Source organism: Oncorhynchus keta, chromosome 17, assembly GCF_023373465.1.
Source record: "Oncorhynchus keta strain PuntledgeMale-10-30-2019 chromosome 17, Oket_V2, whole genome shotgun sequence".
Lineage (NCBI taxonomy): Eukaryota > Metazoa > Chordata > Actinopteri > Salmoniformes > Salmonidae > Oncorhynchus > Oncorhynchus keta.
In genome coordinates, this window is record NC_068437.1 from 14,570,565 (window position 1) to 14,590,337 (window position 19,773).

The 19,773-nt window shown below is 40.5% G+C and overlaps 2 protein-coding genes across 2 annotated transcripts; both read left to right on the plus strand.

Moving 5' to 3' along the window:
- The first annotated feature begins 1,379 nt into the window (after positions 1–1,379).
- LOC118396482 (troponin I, fast skeletal muscle-like) lies at positions 1,380–9,941 on the plus strand. The gene is made up of 7 exons (XM_035790724.2): positions 1,380–1,477; positions 3,080–3,112; positions 3,964–4,000; positions 5,306–5,431; positions 9,100–9,189; positions 9,279–9,452; positions 9,619–9,941. Exons 2-7 carry the CDS (start codon positions 3,105–3,107, stop codon positions 9,697–9,699), a joined length of 516 nt encoding a protein of 171 aa, XP_035646617.1. The 5' UTR covers positions 1,380–1,477; positions 3,080–3,104; the 3' UTR covers positions 9,700–9,941.
- Positions 9,942–10,670: 729 nt separating this feature from the next.
- On the plus strand, positions 10,671–16,552 carry LOC118396480 (troponin I, fast skeletal muscle-like). The gene is made up of 7 exons (XM_035790721.2): positions 10,671–11,174; positions 12,576–12,608; positions 12,763–12,799; positions 15,257–15,382; positions 15,615–15,704; positions 15,791–15,964; positions 16,259–16,552. The coding sequence occupies exons 2-7, from the start codon at positions 12,601–12,603 to the stop codon at positions 16,340–16,342; spliced, it is 519 nt and encodes a 172-aa protein (XP_035646614.1). The 5' UTR covers positions 10,671–11,174; positions 12,576–12,600; the 3' UTR covers positions 16,343–16,552.
- Positions 16,553–19,773: the final 3,221 nt, after the last annotated feature.

A 19,773-nucleotide genomic window follows, 5' to 3' on the forward strand; every position in this document is an offset into this window, starting at 1 on the left:
ATGTAACTTGTCAACTGCCTATGTCAAATTGTTTTGTGTTCTATTTGTAGCCCTGGTTTTCTAAATGAAATGGCCATTTTTGCTGGCGTCTCAGGGTTGATAGGGTTGCACCGACGTCACTCGGCTGTGTCACGCCATCGTTAAGAATGTTTTCAAGACACTCTCAGCCATAGTGACTCCAGAAAAGGAGTGACGCACAGTCATTCATAATAGGGGCCATTGATTGTTTTAAAGCATAGTGGCATGGAAATACGATGACATTGCTAAAAAGCAGGCAAAACATTAGTAGGAAACAACTTTGTCATCATTATGATGTCATCAAATTTACTTTAGTAATAAAGTAATTATCTATCAATTAAACTGCTATTAACAGCAGATTACATGCACCTAAGTGTTAAAACAAACTTGCTTGCAACCGAAAACCCACAATAAAAAACCAGCAGTTGATCTCATGTGTCAAGCGAATTTGATACCAGACAGCTGCATCAATGTTCTTTAACTCAATCACGATTGGCATGATTTAGTTCAACATTTTAGATGTTAATTCATATTTAAAAAATATAATTTATATTTTATTAAACATTTAATCATTTAATTAATGAACTAATTAATTAATTAATAAATAAAACAAAATCCACAAGATGTCATTGAGCACCTGTTCTCCTTGCCTCCCCCTCCCTCCCTCCCTCCCTCCCTCCCTCCCTCCTCCCTCCCTCCCTCCCTCCCTCCCTCCCTCCCTCCCTCCCTCCCTCCCTCCCTCCCTCCCTCCCTCCCTCCCTCCCTCCCTCCCTCCCTCTCCTCTCTCTCTCTCTCCCTCCCTTCTCTCTCTCTCTCTCTCAATCTCTCGCTCTTTCTCCACACCTCCGATCCCATCTCACTTTTGAGCAACAGACGGCTGTTTGCTTGCCCACTTTTTTCTTAGGAATTTGTCATTATTTGTAGATATTTAATTTGCAGGCATTGTAGTGAATATTAAGTTAGTGCACTGCAATGAGGAACTCGAGCCCTGCAAAACAGTGGCAGGGTGTCCACTTTGTGATCGTTTGAACTGCAGATTGCCCCTTCAACAATTGCTTTCTGATTTTATCATCCTTCAACCAAAATAGTTCCAAGAATATATCAATGTTGTCCCTTCCTTAACCGGGGTTACCTATCCACGTTGTCAGTGCTTAACTGGGATGGCTTTGTCTATCCCTTCCAACACTGTAGGAACGGAAGCCAAGTGGCAGCTCAGGTTTTGGGAGACATTTTGCATGAAGGGAAATTTATGATATGAGTTGGAGGAAAGGGTTGGTGGTATTTCAGGAGCTCGCAGTTCCATTGGCCTAAGTAGTGTCCACCACCATAAGAAGGTACTGGATTTCTGCTGATTCATCACTAGTCTACATATAAACCCTGTTTCATTTGTTCTTGGCCTGTGACTTGCCAGTGTCTCCCCTTCTTCACCAGAGTGTGTCCTGTCCTCCTCTTCTCATAGGTGAGAACATCTCTTTTCCTCCTCTCTGATCTTTATTACACGGACGTCTGGATGTGTCTTATTGATAAATAATGAAACACAAAGTCACACAGTGGGTCGTAGGTTTACCTGTTAATTATGATGATAAGGTGATTTCATGGCTACATTTACAGATAGCATCTGGAAATGATCACACTAAGTGACGTCTGTCACAAGATCACTACGTTTTACCTGTCAGTACAGGTGAATACATTGAGGTAAATATATCATAATTTCCTCCTGACAGCCAGTTGATAATATGAGAGACAAATTAGCCTGTCTAGACAGAAAGATGTGGCCCATGGGGGGGAAGGCTCTATTTTCACAGGCTTTACTTTTGCGTGGAAGGCGGTTGAAGACGTTGACTTAGCTATACACATACCAAAGAGTTGAGTTTCTGTTTGCTTTTGGTGGTATTTAACACTTCTCTCTTTGAGTGATTTATGTTGCTCCAATATTCAATGTGAATAACTGTTATGGGTAACAACATGGGATTTGTGACGGAGATCTATAACTTAGATTATAACTAGTGTGCGATAACTAGGTTACAGCAGACAGTGTTTACTGAACGGGGCTTTGGGGTCATTGGTTCGTGGCCAGTTCCTCTTGGGTGACAGCTAAGAACTGGGTGTGGGCTAAAAACATTTGGTAGGTCACAACGCCAAGGGTCGTGGGGTTGATTGCCGTTGGGACACCTATACCAAAAGTGTATGCATTCATGACTGTAAGTTGTTTTGGATGAAAGCACCTGCTAAAAGGAATATATTATTATTATATTAAAGTATAATTCTCGTGAAGTATGGAAGCTCTACAGTTATGACATGTCTATCTTGCGTTAGAAGGGAACAGCTAAAAGCAACTTTTGCTCGCCGTGTATGATCCTATTTGACAGATTGGAAAAGGATGTGTTTGCAAAGAGTTTTTATTCACAATTTCTCTGTTTGCCGAAGTATAATAGTACCATGTATTTCATCAATTGATATGACTGCATCTGAGCCTATTTGAACTGGATGTGTCATTGATTAAAAGCGAGGGAAAACAGAGAAGTTCTTAATTAATGAAGACAAACAAAAGTAGATCCTATTCTTAACATCGATATTCAATGCTGCAGTGTGGTTAAATAACAGTGTCTTACCACATCTGAGGCCTTCTGATGACCACACTGTATTTGATTGAAAGGACTTTTCAAAGAGATACCGATAGGGTTCGCTGAGGACGCAAGTTGCATTAATATGAGTGATACTCAAGATGTTCTCAGGGTAGAGCAGGACCATGACGCCTGCTGAGGTTTTGTCTATTAATGACATCAATAAAATGACAGCCCATGAATGTCATGGGTGACTCCAGTCTCCAGCTGTCCAAATGTAGCCTGATCATAATTGCTCCAAAAGGTCTTATCGGTAAAAAGGATCAAGTTTCCCCTCCCTTCCTTGAAGAGTCCAGATTGTTCCATTAGCAGCCAGTGTTCATTAATCAATCTTGAGCTGGATAAAATAGCCTTTGCTAACTTTAGGCAGATAGCACCCTGCAGTGCACACTATTGCTAAAAACATTTCTCTTGCCTATTGTGTCTTTTTGTGACAGGGTCTGAAGCACACATTCCGCCATCATGTCTGAGTAAGTAGCCATGACTTTGTTGTTTGCTACCGTTTGGTGTTAGAAAGTAATGGAGTTGTTATACCACAACAAACAGGCAGACAGGCAGACAGAAAACAAACAGCAAGCCCTAACCCTCAAATTGACCAATTGCTACTATGTAAATTTACACATGTATAATATGTGAAACTTAATATTTACTTAGGGCAAAAAAGAATTATTGCATAGCAATACGTAATTCCTGTCTCGTCCTGACCTTAGTTCCTTTTTTATGTCTCTGTTTTAGTTTGGTCAGGGCGTGAGTTGGGATGGGCATTCTATGTTTTGCATTCTATGTGTTTTTCTATGTTTTTGTATTTCTGTGTTTGGCCTGGTATGGTTCCCAATCAGAGGCAGCTGTTTATCGTTGTCTCTGATTGAGAACCATACTTAGGCAGCCTGTTTTCCCACTATGATTTGTGGGTAGTCATTTTCTGTTTAGTGTTTTTGTTGCACCTTACATAACTGTTAATTTGTCGGTTTGTTGTTTTTGTACAGTATTCATCTTTATTCAAATTAAAATGAATATGTACCACGCGGCACTTTGGTCCTCTTCTCCTTCTCCCGACGACAATCGTTACAATTCCACTAATGATACCACATTGCTCCTAAACTCCCTAGAAACTGTTGGGTTTGCCTCTTTCTTTTTTCAACAATAATGTGAGAAAAGTAAAAGTAAATGAGACATTTATGACCTTTCTATTCTATGCAGCATGCCATAGAATATCATTGATACAACCCTTGGTCAGCGTATTGACCAGTTATGTCCCCTCAGCATATTAACTAGTCATGTATATACCAATACTATATGTCAAACTCCCCTTTCTTCACAGGAAAAGAATGACCTCGAGCCGTAAGCATCATCTGAAGGTAAACCAACACATTTCATTGCGACAACTTTCTACAGTGCCTTCAAAGAATTCACACCACTTGACTTTTTCCACATTATGTTAGTCTGAAATAGTTTAAAATGGATTAAATTCATAGTTTTTGTCACTGGCCTACACACAATACCCCATAATGTCAGAGAGGAATTATGTTTTTTTGACATTTTTGCAAATTAATTAAACATGAAAAGCTGAAATGTTTTGAGTCATTAAGTATTCAACCCCTTTGTTATGAAAAGCTTATATAAGGTCATGCATGAGTAAAGATTTGCTTAACAAGTCGCCAGTAAGTTGCATGGACTTTGTGTGCAATAATAGTGTTTAACGTTATTTTTGAATGACTACCTCATCGCTGTACCCCAGACATACAATTATCTGTAAGGCCCCTCAGTCGACAAGTGAATTTCAAACACAGATTCAACCACAAAGATCAGAGAGGTTTTCATCGTTAAATACTGGGGTGTTGTTCATGATAAAAAAAAATAAACGGAATGGAGCTAAGCACAGGCAAATTTCTAGAGGAGAAACTGGTTGAGTCTGCTTTCCACTAGACACTGGGAGATGAATTCCCCTTTCAGCAGAACAATAACCTAAAACACAAGGCCAAATCTAAACTGGTGTTGGTTACGAAGAAGACAGTGAATGTTCCTGTGGCCAGTTGTGACTTAAATCTACTTGAAAATCTATGGCAAGACCTGGAAATGGTTGTCTGGCAATGATCAATAACCAATTTGACAGAGCTTGAAGAATTTTGAGAATAATAATATGTAAATGTTGCACAATCCAGATGTGGAAAGCTCTTAGAGATGTACCCAGAAAGACTGACAGCTGTAATAGCTGCCAAATGTGCTTCTGCAAAGTACTGACTCGGGGGTGTGAATACTTATGTAAATGAGCTATTTCTGTATTTAATATTCAATCCATTTGAAAACATTTCTAAAAACATGTTTTTAATTTGTCATTGTGGGGTATTGTGTATAGATATATCAGGGAAATGTTGAATTCAGGCTGTAACACAAAAAAACTTGGAATAAGTCAAGGGGTATAAATACTTCCTGAAGGCACTGTAAGTATTCTTATGGTGTGCTCGGCGAGTTTGGTGCCAAAATTGCATTTTGTTGATGGGTTTGCTTAAAAGCAGTATTTGGCTCTAGGTATGACAGTGTACAGATGTATCTCTTTGTCCTCCACAATCTTTAAGCATCCAAAACAAGCTAGTGTGTCATAAATGTACACCAAACAAAGTACTAGACTGGGTTTGGCCTCACTAAATGTCTTTGTCATCCAGAGCTTGATGCTCCAGATTGCAGCCAATTTGATTGAAGAGGAGAAAAAGGAGATTAAGGAGGAGAAAGCCAATTTCATGGCTAAGATCCCCGCCCTGGATTTGTCTGGAGATCAAGCGGCGCTGATGGTATGATACTAGTCATTCATTCCTTTACAAGTTCCACAAAGCTACTCTAATCTATTCAATATATCACAATGTACACTGTGTGTAAAAAAAAAACATTAGGAACATCTGCTCTTTCCATGACTGAACAGATGAGTTCAGGTGAAAGCGATGATCCCTTATTGATGTCACTTGTTAAATCCACTTCAATCAGTGTAGACAGGGAGGAGACAGGTTAAAGAAGGATTTTTTAAGCCTTGAGACAATTGAGACATGGGTTGTGTATGTGTGCCTTTTCAGAGGGTGAATGGGCAAGACAAAATATTTAAGTGCCTTTGAACGGGGTACGGTAGTAGGTGCCAGCCGCACTGGTTTGAGTGTTTTAAGAACTGCAACACTGCTGGGTTTTTCATGGTCAAAAGTTTCCCGTGTGTATCAAGAAGGGTCCTCCACACAAAGGACATCAAAACAAATCATATCAAATGTTACGTGTTAGATGCGCCGAATAAAACAACCTTTACCGTGAAATGCTTATAAGCCCTTAACCAACAATGCAGTTCAAGAAATAGAGTTAATAAACTATTTACTAAATAAACTAAAGCAACAAAAAAAAGTACAAATAAGTAACACAATAAATGTACATAACAATAACAAGGCTTCATACAGGGGGTACCAGCACCGAGTCAAAGTGCGGGGTACAGGTTAGTTGAGGTCATTTGTAAAGTGACTATGCATAGATAATAAACAGCGAGTACCAGCAGTTGGGGGGTCAGTGTAAATAGTCTGGGTGGCCATTTGAGTAGTTGTTCAGCAGTCTTACGGCTTGGGGGTAGAAGCTGTTAAGGAGCCTTTTGGGTGAAGACTTGGTGCTCCGTTAACGCTTGTCGTGCGATAGAAGAGAGAACAGTCTATGACTTGGGTGACTGAAGTCATTGACAATTTTTTAAGCCTTCCTCTGACACTGCCGAGTATATAGGTCCTGGATGGCAGGAAGCTTGGCCCCAGTGATGTACTGGGATGTATACACTACCCTCTGTAGCACCTTACGGTTAGATGCCGAGCAGTTACCATACCAGGTGGTGATGCAACTGGCCAGGATGCTCTTGATGGTGCAGCTGTAGAACGTTTTGAGGCCAAATCTTTTCAGTCTCCTGAGGGGGAAAAGGTATTGTCATTTCCTCTTCACAACTGTCTTGGTGTCTTTGGCCGATGATAGTTTTCTGGTGATGTGGACACCAATGAACTTGAAACTCTCGACCTGCTCCACTTCAGTCCTGTTGATGTTAGTGGGGGTCTGTTTGGCCGTCCTTTTCCTATAGTCCACGATCAGCTCCATTGTCTTGCTCACATTGAGACAGAGGTTGTTGTCCTGGCACCACACTGCCAGATCTCTGACCTCCTCGCCTACCACTGTGGTGTCATCACCAAACTTAATGATCAGCTCCTTTGTCTTGCTCACATTGAAACAGAGGATGTTATCCTGGCACCACACTGCCAGATCTCAGACCTCCTTGGAGTTGTACTTGGCCATGCAGTCGTGAGTGAACAGGGAGTACAGGAGGAGACTAAGCACGCACCCCTGAGGGGCCCCAGTGTTGAGGATCAGCTTGGCAGATTTGTTGTTGCCTACCCTTACCACCTGGGGGCAGTAAGTCCAGAATCCAGTTGCTGAGGGAGTTGTTTAGTCCCATGGTCCTTAGCTTAGTGAAGAGCTTTGTGGGCACTATGGTGTTGAACACAGTGCTGTAGTCAATGACCAGCATTCTCATGTACGTGTTTCTTTTGTCCAGGTGGGAAAGGGCAGCGTCCTGGTTGAGTACATGTCCTGGTAATCCATCTGGCCCCACGGGTTTGTGAATGTTGACCTGTTTAAAGGTCATGCTCACATCGGCTACGGAGAGCGGAACAGCTGGTACTATCATGCATGCCTCAGTGTTGCTTGCCTCGAAGCGAGCTTAAAGGGTTTTTAGCTCATCTGGTAGGCTCGCGTCACTTGGCAGTTCGCTGCTAGGTTTCCCTTTGTAGTCCGTAATAGTTTTCAAGCCCTGCCACATCCGACGAGTGTCAGAGCTGGTGTAGTAGGATTCCAGCATAGTCCTGTATTGATGCTTTGCCTGTTTGACGGTTCGTCTGAGAGCATAGCGGGATTTCTTTTAAATGTCAGGATTAGTGTCCCACTCCTTGAAAGTGGCAGCTCCAGCCTGTTAGCTTGGTGTTGATGTTGCCTGTAATCCATGGCTTCTGGTTGGGAAATGTACATACGGTCACTGTGGGGATGATGTCGTCGATGCACTTATTGTCGTCGATGCACTTATTGAGGTATACTCCTCAATGCCATTGGACATATTCCAGTCTGTGCTAACAAAAAAAGTATTGTAGCATCCGCATCATCTGACCACATCCGTATTGAGCGAGTCACTGGTTTTTGCTTGTAAGCAGGAATCAGGAGGATATATTTATGGTCAATTTGCCAAAATGAAGGGCGAGGGAAGCTTTGTATGCATCTCTGTGTGTGGAGTAAAGGTGGCCTAGAGTTTTTCCTCTGGTTGCACATGTGACATGTGGTAAATAAGGTAAAACAGATTTAATTTTGCCAGCATTAAAGTCCCCGGCACTAGGTGTGCTGCTTCTGGATGAGTGTCCTTGTGGCCTTATACAGCTCGTTGAGTGCAGTCTTAGTGCCGGCATCGGTTTGAGGTGGTAAATAGACAGCTAAAAATAATATAAATGAGAAATCTCTTGGTAGATAGTATGTTCAACAGCTTATCATGAGGTATTCTACCTCAGGCAAGCAATACCGTGGGACTTCTTTAACATTAGCCATCACCAGCAGTTTTTGACAAATAGATACACACCCCTGTCCCTCGTCTCACCAGACGTAGCTGCACTGTCCTGCCGAAACACAGAGAAGTCAGCCAGCTCTATATTATCCGTGTCGTCGTTCAGCCAAGTCTTGGTGAAACATAAGCTATTACAGTTTTAGCTCATCAATCTTAATCGTAGATTGTCCCATTTGTTTTCCAATGATTGCACGTTGGCCAATAACACAGAGGGTAGTGGTGGTGTACCTACTTGTCTGCAAATTCTTACAAGGCATCCTGTCCTCCTCACCCTTTTGATGACGGGGATTTGGGGGATTTGGGGCTTGTTTTGACAAAGCAGTATATCCTCCGCGTCGGTCTCATTAAAGACAAAATCTTCATCCAGTTCGAGGTGACTAATCTCTGTTCTTCTGTCCAGAAGCTCTTTTCGGTCATAAGAGATGGTAGCAGCAAAATTATTTACAAAATTAGTAACAAACAATAAGAAACAAACAAACAAAATAGCACAGTTGGTTTGGAGCCCGTAATATGGCAGCCATCCCCTCCGGCGCCCACTTGACACAACTGTGGGAAGCATTGGAGTCAACATGTACCATCATCCATCTGGAACGCTTTCTACACCTTATGTGGAGTCCGTGCCCCAACGAATTGCAGCTGTTCTGAATGCAAAAAAAGGTGGTGCAACTCAATATTAGGAAGGTTCCTAATGTTTTGTACACTCAGTGTAAGGCAAAGCCTTTATCAGCTCTCTCTCTCTATATAGCTGTTGCCTGCAGAAAGTTGTTAATTCCACAGACTTTAGTTGCTGGTGCCACACTGGTGCTCTGGAGCCTTTTACAAATCATCTGTAATGTGTTTGTGTGCCAACAGGAAATGGTCAAAAAGTTGTCCCAGACCATCGACAAGGTTGATGAGGAAAGATATGACGCAGAAGCAAAAGTGAAGAAGACCGAAAAAGAGGTACAGTACATTGCATTCCATATTGTCCTCATCCTGAAAACATATACCTATGGAAATCTAATCTTTCTCCTGACTTTCTCACTTCCCAGATTGAGGACTTGAAGATGAAAGTTATTGAGGTTCAGGGCATTAAGAAGCCAGCCCTGAAGAAAGTGCGTATGTCTGCTGATGCTATGCTTGCAGCTCTGCTGGGCACCAAGCACAAGGCTTCCATGGATTTCAGAGCCAACTTGAAAGAAGTGAAGAAGGAGGTCAAAGAGGAGGTGGGTATTTGTGTGGAATCTTACAGAGCAGAGAATCACAGCACTGTAGGAGTTGGTAACATTTGTCCTACGTTTTCAGAGCTTTGATGAAAAGATCAGTTACATGTGTTTCATATTTTATCCTCAAACACTCAAAAAGTCACATCATAAACTTTGTGTCATGCAGGAGGAAGTTGGTGACTGGCGTAAGAACGTTGATGAACAGGCTGGCATGGATGGCAGGAAGAAGAAGTTTGAGTCCACATAAATGATTGAATTAGTTTTGGTGTTCAAAACCACGGAGGCTACTGAGTGATTCATTTATCTTTGTCATTATTTTGAGGCACTGTTAGAGAGTTAGAGTATAGCATCTGATAAGCACTTATACTAACTGTAAACTGTCATTGAATTGTAACATATTTTCCAAATGTATAGGCTTATCGGAAATATATTCAACTGCCAAACTGCAGTAATTAAATAAATGTCAGCAACATGGTGAAATGATAGACATTTCGTGGTCCTGTATTGTGTTCAATTTTGTTAACCCTTTCAGATTTGGTCCCTCAATGCTTTTGGATGTAAGATGTTCTGAAGTGTGGTTGCAAAAATGTTGACTTGCTTCCCTTCTAATTTTGGGAATCTTCCAATCAGGATTTCTGGAACACCTAGAGAGTTTGGGAAAGTTACCAGCATTTTGCAACCCTATTCTGGAGAAGCCTAGATCAACTTGGGTCAAGGATATCCAAATACTATATAAACAAATCTGAATTATATACCACAAGATGTCAGTATAGTAAAACATTCTATCTCTTTCTTATGACCCTTCCTCTTTCTTTCAGTCCCTCTACCCCACTCTCTCCTCTTTCTCGGACTGATTCCTCTTTGACCAACAAACAAGCATGTCATCTTTGACAAACATTCATCAAACATCCTCCCCATAAACTTTCAAATTGAAGGTATGGCAATGGATAAAGGGAGGAAAGTTAATGAGTTTTGAACAAACAAAGGCAAAATGCACTTGTAACCAAGTGTAATGTGTAACCAAGCAGAATAATAAGTAGAGTAGCATTTCAGTTATGTGTTATTCATTATTTTGTTTATCTACATTTGTTATATGTGGGCCTGCTTAAGCACTCAACTTATTAGATTGTGTTTTGTCTTTAAGACAATCAATTAATGTGCAACTTTTGAAAATCTATTAAGATTGTAAAGTAGTTTTCTGGAATTGATAGTATGATTCACTTGTTTAATTAGATTCCAACTTCAATTCGTAGAGATTTTTTGAAATAACATTTCTATACAGTATTGATTACACATTTAGGCATCCAAAAGGAACTGAAAGTCAATTTTTGTCCAATACTTACATTTGCTATCCATGTTGCCCGTGAATATCACAGACATAGAATAACCACTCATATCTATAATTACTTTCCCAATCGCTCCCATACTGTACTGTAATTCTATACTCACTAGCCAGAGCAACATACATGTATTTTCTTGGAAGACATCTTGAAGGAAATAATATGAGGTGAACAGGGTTGGGCAGAGTGTATTTCAGGAGCTCGATGTTCCATTGGTCTGACACGGAAACCACTTCCATAAAGAGGACCCAGTGCTTCTGCTGATGTATCATCCAACACCATATATACCGTGTTTCATGTTTCACTGCCTGTTGCTTGCCACTGTGCTAGTCTTCCCTTCTTCCTCCAGGTGTGTCCAGCCCTCTTCCTCTTCCTTTCATAGGTGAGAATCTCTCTTTTCCTGTCTTCCTATCACACTCCTTGTGTGTGTAGCATCACTGGGATTAAAAGCACAAATAAATAGAAAGAGACTAAAAAGCCTCCCGACAGATGTCAATCTTAGCTGTCAAACACACTCGTTGCACATTGCTGTATGACTGTACATCACCTTATGGATCATTACAAATTGAACATATGGAACAGACGTATTCACCTGGCAATACAGGTGTTTACACGTCTGGTTTTCCCTCTGACAGCCAGACGTGATACTGATAGAACAGTTCAGTTGTCTTGACAGAATGATGTGAGCCATGGCCTCTGTGTTTTGTATTCAGATGTATAGAGGTCGATAGAAGATTGTGAAACTTTGGCTAGGTTTCTGGTTAGTGGTGATACTCTTGCATTCAAAGCTGGAAAATACATTTAACCTAAATCCAGAAAGTTGGTATGTGTTTATTTGAGGAGTTGGATGGGGTAACAGCTTTGTGAAACTGAATAATAGACAGCATGCCGTGTCATGTTAATTGCTATGTATGTGTAATGTGAAACAAGAAGAGAAAGGTAAAATAGTTGTGTTTCATGAGCGATCTCTCATCAGTCTTGGCTTGCTAAATTGTATACTTGACTTCATTCGATGATTGGAAATGTAAATAATTGATTTGATTAGATTAGATTATGAATGAATGGGAAAGTAAAGTGTCAGATGTTCTCAGTTCACAAACATGGTCTAATTAATTAGTTAAATCCCTTTAGACATTGCCTATCTTTCTAATTAACTTAGAGCTCAGTCATGTAGCTGGATCCAGACAACCGATGGAATTGGATGAGGGCTCATCTCCACATCAAAACCTTTTTTGAGTTTTGAAAATGTTTGAATGAACTTTTAACTGAGACTTGCTGTAATCGTGGGGAGGGAAAATAGCAAACCAATATATTAGTTGATTAAGTGTAACTATCTTCATTCAACACCAACACATCTGTCTGCAGAATGAAGAAGATGCTGTTGATTTATGTGATTAGGAAGGCTTTTCTGATACATGCCACCGCGGCAGGTTCATAAATCGAGACGTGTGTCTTTGAAAGCAGCAGCAGTTAAAGTCTGTTGGGGAACACTTGGCCAAACTAGGTTCTTAGGGGAAACATTATCCCTTTTCAGAGCTAGAGTCTGGAGTGATTATGAGTGAGCTAAAACTGGACCTATAGAGTCAGGTGTCATCTCTGACTTTTTTAATGGTTGATGGTTGTTAGCGTGTGAAACCCTATTAATCTTAAGCTAAATATCACAGCGTGATCTTTAGACCAGACTTGTCTCTCGCTTTTGAACTTACTGCACCCTAATGATATTATAGAAAGGTTTTTATCATAAATATTAAAACAAGTCTTCTTTCTTCTGTCTTCTATTCAGGGTGTGAAGCACAACAACAGCCAAGATGTCAGAGTAAGTCTTGGCACATTATTTTTTTATTCACTAAAAGTTGCATTCCAGACTTTCAGCCTGACACAAAACATGTCTGATCCAGCCATAAATTCTCTCAGTAATGCAAATGCCACTTATATCCCTAACAACATGTCAAATCCACCTTTCTTCATAGAAAAAAGATGACGTCGAGTCGCAGGCATCATCTGAAGGTAATTGTCTGAAAGAATCATCACAGGCACACCAATACCCAGCACTTGAGTAGATTAGTTTGGCTTTCACACGACTGGTTTAAAAACTTTTCACCTCCGAAACACAACCCAGCCAAGCCGCACTGCTTCTTGACACAATGCCCGCTTAACCCGGGAAGCCAGCCGTACCAATGTGTCGTTGGAAACACCGTACACATGGCGACCATGTCAGCGTGCAATGTGTCCGGCCCTCCACAGGAGTCGCTAGTGTGCGATGGGACAAGAGCATCCCTGCCGGCCAAGCCCTCCCCTATCCCGGATGATGCTGGGCCAATTGTGCCCCACCCCATGGGTCTCCCGGTCACTGCGGATGCAACAGAGCCTGGTTTCGAAACAGGATCTCTAGTGGCACAGCTAGCACCGTGATGCAGTGCCTTAGACCACTTCCCCACTTGGGAGGCCCCTCTTTAATACTTTAAAGGGGAAATCTGCACTTCAAACAATAAGACAGTGAACACCTCACCACTGTTTTGGTAAAAAGCTAAGGGATGGTCCCGCATGGCTTACTTAGTTGGTAGAGCATGGCGCTTGCAACTCCAGGGTTGTGGGTTTGAATCCCACGGGGGACTGGTACAAAAAAAGAAAAGTACAACAATTTATGCACTTACTGTAAGTCGCTCTAGGTAAGAGCATCTACTAAATTACTAAAACGTGTGGTTTTTCCATAAATAAAACAATGTGGTTTGGGCCTGGAGATATGTAACCACTCTCAAATGCATAGACAGAGCGATGGGTTCAAGGACCATTCATGATATCAACATTAGACTATTTTGGGGGGCTATTCAATGTTTGTTTGCAGGTAACATTATTTTCAAACAATGGAGTAAACAAGCATATACTTTGGCTTCTGATGGGGCATGACAGTTGAGCTAAGTTCATGAGGCATTTATACCACAGGAGGCCTACTGGTCTTCTTGGCCTGTAAGAAAATATAAAGGTTCACCTATTGAGTGTTATTCACTTGTTCTACAAATAAAGAAATAATCTTAGCTAGCCATAAAACTTAGGAAATGTTAGGCTACTCTTATACCAGCATAACCACCTTCTAAAAAAAATGGAATATACAGTAATTTGGCAACTTTAAATAATATTATTTTGAATTTAATTCAAAATACAACACAATTTAGTTTCAAATGTCAAATGTGTAGCCTACAGTTCGGGAATATTTAATTTCCCACTTTTGATAAGAAATGTCCATATTAGATTCTGACAAGTAAAATAATTAATGAATTACATACATACATCAGAAACAAACAAAAAAATTCACACACGATTTTTCCATTCATACAATGTGTGGGGTATGATATATTGCCATAGATTTGCCATGGTAAATTAAAAAACGAAATACTTTAGTTCAGTAATACAGAATTGCTATATAGATAAACCGGCTTAGGTAAAATTGCCGGATCAAATTGTTCCGATGATAATACTCACCAGAGGGCAACATCTTCTTGAAAAATGTTGGTTGCAATAAGGACTAAAAGCCCAGAAGAAGAGGCGAAGCGAGAGGGATAACTTGTCTTCTCTAGCAGGTGGTGTTCTATCATGATTTTTTTTCGCTCACCAAGTGATTAGTTGAGAAAGTGTTGAATTTGGTTAACAAAACTGTAATGGCTTATTTTCTATGTGTGGCTTATTTGATCGAATAGAAGTTTCACAATGATAAGACTGTTAGGAGTGTTTTGATATATGTAGGACAAGTGACATCTCAGCAACTTTGAGATAGAAAAAAACACTTTATATCAGTTGTGCTTGGTCACCAATAGTTACCACAGCCACAGAGTCCTAAACCCTGCCCATTTCTAAAATGTATCTTCATAAAAGGTCATTTTCAACCTAACTTTGACCACACTGCTAACCTTGTGCCTAACCTTAAATTAAGACCAAAAAGCAAATGTTTGCTTTCATGAATCTTTACAATATAGCCAATTTCGACTTTGTGGCTGTGATAATTAGTGGAATCCAATGTGCCTGTTGTTCACACATGTTTCTACCACTCATTGGCTAGAATGTACCCACCTGATCGTGCCTCCTCCCAACTCCCTTCCATGAAGACATTTATTTTCATTGTTAGAGCAGCCACTAGACCCTATCTGGTCAATATAATGGAGAATCTGTGATAAAAAATTATCCTAACATCTGAGTTACGGAGTAATAAATCAGTTGCCAATGTTGTTGCAGTTGAAATTAGCTGCTCGGGTTAAGTCAGTGCATATTGATGGTTTAACAAGAGACAAACTGGAGATAATCTAGTGGCCTAATGCATTGTAATAGGCCCAATGGGTATACAGTATATTATTGATTTAAAAGTCCAAACATGTATGTAGCAATCAAAGATTTCCACTTTAAGTTATGTTTTGTTCGCCAATACTATGTTATAGACTGGGTTTGGCCATACTGTGTTTCTTTGTTCTCCAGAGCTTGGTCCTCCAGATAGCATTTGAGCTGATTGAAGTGGAGAAAAAGGAGGCTGAGCAGGTGAAAAACAATTTCATGGCTGAGATCCCTAGCCTGGATTTGTCTGGAGATCAAGCGGCGCTGATGGTACGATACTAATCATTCATTCATTTACACAAGCTTTGCACATCTAGTCCAATGTTCTAGGCCTGCAGTGTACCATTGGTGGTTCTTGTAATAAGCAATGTGTATTTGCATACAAAGTACACAGACTCCAATTCCTTCACTCTAAATAACTGTTGCCTGGAGAGACTGATTCCTTCAGGAGAAGATAGTTTGTGTTACAAATTCTATGACTGATGTGTTTGTGTACCAACAGGAAATGCTCAAAAAGATGGCCCATACCATTGACACGATTGATGAGGAGAGATATGATGCAGAAGCAAAAGTGATGAAGGCTGACAAAGAGGTAGATTGCATTGTATCTTGTATCTTTCCTCATATTGAAACATATATTGCAAATCTAATCTTTCTCTTGACTTTCTCACTTCCCAGATTGAGGACTTGAAGATGAAAGTGATTGAGATCCAGGGCATGAAGAAGCCAGCCCTGAAGAAAGTGCGTATGTCTGCTGATGCTATGCTCCAGGCTCTGCTGGGCACCAAGCACAAGGCTTCCATGGATTTCAGAGCGAACTTGAAAGAAGTGAAGAAGGAGGTCAAAGAGGAGGTGGGTATTTGTGTGGAAACCTGCAAAGCAGAAAGCATTGTGTACCGAATCTGTACTGAGCTTTGATTGTCCAATGTGGCTCAGTTGGTAGAGCATGGTACTTGCAACACCAGGGTTGTTGGTTTGATTCCCACAGGGGATCCGTATAAATCTATGCACTTATTACTGTAAGTCACTCTGGATAAGAGTGTCTGCTAAATGACACAAACCTTTTTTTACATGAAAGGATCAGTTGATAGTATATCCTCAAAATGTCTTTAACATATCATCTATCACAAACTTTCTGTCATGCAGGCGGCAGATGCAGTTGGTGACTGGCGCAAGAACGTTGATGAACAGGCTGGCATGGACGGCAGGATGAAAAAGTTTCAGGGTTAAACACAGCTGTCTTTTGTTGTATTGTGGTACAGAGATGGATTTATATGACGTTGTTAGGAATCCCTGCAGGGAGAGGATCTTTGATCCGAAATGCTGTTATTTTTTTTATACTGTAGCTGTTCAACTATTTGACACTATGGTTTTGGATCTCTTTCTCTCTCTGTCTCGCTCTCTCTGCCAAATAAAACAATAAAAAATGTTTAAAAAGCTTGTGAAAGTTTTTGGCATCCGTTTGCATATATTTAGATCTGGAAATTGGACCTGTACAGTGGCTAAATCCAATACAATAAATATAATTGAGATTTAGCAAAGTATTATATACAAAAAATATATTGTTTGATCAATAGTTTTTTTATTTAAAAAACTATTATAATTGAGATACAACAACAACAAACACACAACCCTGGATTGAACAACCAATTATTATTCAGTAAATAGCCAACCTCATTTTTCATCCAGATTAGGAAATTGTTGTGGATGTAATCTGAATGTCGTAATAATACTGTTCTTAAAATCTGTTGTGCTAAAAGTTTTAGCCAGAGCCATATACAGTTTATAGAGAGTTAGGTCAATGTGTTTAAATGTTCAGATAGCACAACATTATCATCCATAGCGGTTGCTAAGGGACAATTAACGCTTCTGTGTTGTGCTGTTTATTTTGAATCATTTTCAAAACCTGTGAAGATGATAATATGTCCAGTGAAAGCAGATATGCAATTTGTTGACACAGTAAAGACATGGATACACCAACTTTTCAAGAATAAAGTTCAAAATTGGTGCTAACGGACGTTCTAAAACCTGGCCTACCTCTCTATGTACAGTGCCTTGGGAAAGTTTTCAGACCTCTTGACTTTCTCCACATTTTGTTACGTTACAGCCTTATTCTAAAATTGATTAAATAAATAAGTAGAGGTTGACCGATTATGATTTTCAACGCTGATACCGATTATTGGAGGACCAAAACAGCCGATACCGATTAATCGGCCGGTTATTAATTTGTAATAATGACAATTATAACAATACTGAATGAACACTTATTATAACTTAATATAATACATCAATAAAATCAATTTAACCTCAAGTAAATAATTAAACATGTTCAATTTGGTTTAAATAATGCAAAAACAAAGTGTTGGAGAAGAAAGCAAAAGTGCAATATGTGCTATGTAAGAAAGCTAACGTTTAAGTTCCTTGCTCAGAACATGAGAACATATGAAAGCTGGTGGTTCCTTTTAACATGAGTCTTCAATATTCCCAGGTAAGAAGTTTTAGGTTGTAGTTATTATAGGAATTATAGGACTATTTCCCTCTATACCATTTGTATTTCATTAACCTGTGACTATTAGATGTTTTTATGGGCACTTTAGTATTGCCAGTGTAACAGTATAGCTTCCGTCCCTCTCCTCGCTCCTCCCTGGGCTCGAACCTGCAACACAATGACAACAGCCACCATCGAAGCAGCGTTACCCATGCAGAGCAAAGGAAACAACCACCCCAAGGCTCAGAGTGAGTGACGTTTGAAACGCTATTAGTGCGCGCTAACTATCTAACCATTTCACTTCGGTTACACCAGCCTCATCTCGGGAGTTGATAGGCTTGAAGTCATAAACAGCGCAATGCTTGACGCACAACGAAGAGCTGCTGGCAAAACGCACTAAAGTGTTTTTTGAATTAATGTTTACGCGCCTGTTTATGCCTACCACTGTGAGATACTTAGATACTTGTATGCTTGTATGCTCAGTCAGATTATATCCAACACAGGACACGCTAGATAATATCATAGTAATATCATCAACCATGTGTAGTTAACTAGTGATTATGATTGATTGTTTTTAATAAGATAAGTTCAATGCTAGCTAGCAACTTACCTTGGCTTACTGCATTCGCATATCAGGCAGTCTCCTTGTGGAGTGCAGCGAGAGAGAGGCAGGTCGTTATTGCGTTGGACTAGTTAACTGTAAGGTTGCAAGATTGGATCCCCCGAGCTGACAAGGTGAAAATCTGTCAAATCTGTCATCCCCTGAAACGAGGCAGTTAACCCACCGTTCCTAGGCCGTCATGGAAAATAAGAATGTGTTCTTAACTGACTTGCCTAGTTAGATAAAGGTATAACAACAACAAACAAAAAATAACATTTTTTTTTATTTTAAATCGTCCCTAATTAATCGGCCATTCCGATTAATCGGTCAACCTCTATAAATAAGGCGTAAATAGGTTTTTAGAAACAGAAATCCATATTTACATAAGTATGCAGACCCTTTGCTATTAAACTCGAACATGAGCTCAGATGAATCCTGTTTCCATTGTGCCCTGACCTTAGTATTCTTTGTTTTCTTTGCTATTTTGGTTAGGTCAGGGTGTGACATGGGTGATGTATGTGTTTTAGTCTTGTCTAGGGGTTTTGTATGTTTATGGGGGTGTTCCCTGTCTAGGTGTTTTTGTAAGTCTTATGGTTACCTAGATTGGTTCTCAATTAGAGGCAGCTGTCTATCGTTGTCTCTGATTTGGAACCATATTTAGGCAGCCATATTCTGTGGGTATTTGGTGGGTGATTGTTCCTGTTTCCAGTGTTCCAGTGTTAGTGTTCACGTTACGGGACTGTTTCGTCTTCGCTCCTTTTTGTCGGTTTGTTGTTTTGTTCAGTGTTTAAGTATTCCCATTAAATATGGATTATATTCACGCTGCATCTTGGTCCTCTTCTCTTTCACCCGAAGACAATCGTTACACATTGATCATCCTTGTGATGTTTCTACAGTGGAGTGGAGTCCGCCTGTGGTAAATTCAATTGATTGGACATGATTTAGAAAGGCACACACCTGTCTATATAAGGTCCCACAGTTGACAGTGCATGTCAGAGCAAAAACCAAGCCATGAGGTCAAAGGAATTGTCCGTTGTGCACCAAGATAGGATTGTGTCAAGGCACAGATCTGAGGAAGGGTACCAAAACATGTCCGCAGCATTGAAGGTCACCAAGAACACAGCGACCTCCATCATTCTTAAATGGAAGAAGATTGGAACCACCAAGACTCTTCCTAGAGTTGGCCACCCGGCCAAACTGAGCAATCGGGGGAGAAGGGCCTTGGTCAGGGAAGTGACCAAGAACCCGATGGTCACTCTGACAGAGTTCCAGAGTTCCTAGGTGGAGATGGGAGAACCTTCCAGAAGGACAACCATCCGTGCAGCACTACACCAATTAGGCCATTATGGTAGAGTGGCCAGACGGAAGTCACTCCTCAGTAAAAGGCACATGACTGCCCACTTGGAGTTAGCCAAAAGACACCTAAAGACTCTCAGACCATGATAAGCCAGATTCTCTGGCCTGATGAAACCAAGATTGAACTCTTTGGCCTGAATGCCAAACATCACATCTGGAGGAAACCTGGCACCATCCCTACGGTGAAGCATGGTGGTGGCAGCATCATGCTGTGGG

Excerpts from the sequence above, each read along its gene's own strand:
- LOC118396480 (XM_035790721.2), top strand. Across the intron at positions 12,800-15,256 it reads GTCGCAGGCATCATCTGAAG|AGCTTGGTCCTCCAGATAGC; the intron begins GTAATTGTCTGA and ends TTTGTTCTCCAG. Across the intron at positions 15,705-15,790 it reads TGATGAAGGCTGACAAAGAG|ATTGAGGACTTGAAGATGAA; the intron begins GTAGATTGCATT and ends CTCACTTCCCAG.
- LOC118396482 (XM_035790724.2), top strand. Across the intron at positions 4,001-5,305 it reads GCCGTAAGCATCATCTGAAG|AGCTTGATGCTCCAGATTGC; the intron begins GTAAACCAACAC and ends TTTGTCATCCAG. Across the intron at positions 9,453-9,618 it reads AGAAGGAGGTCAAAGAGGAG|GAGGAAGTTGGTGACTGGCG; the intron begins GTGGGTATTTGT and ends TGTGTCATGCAG.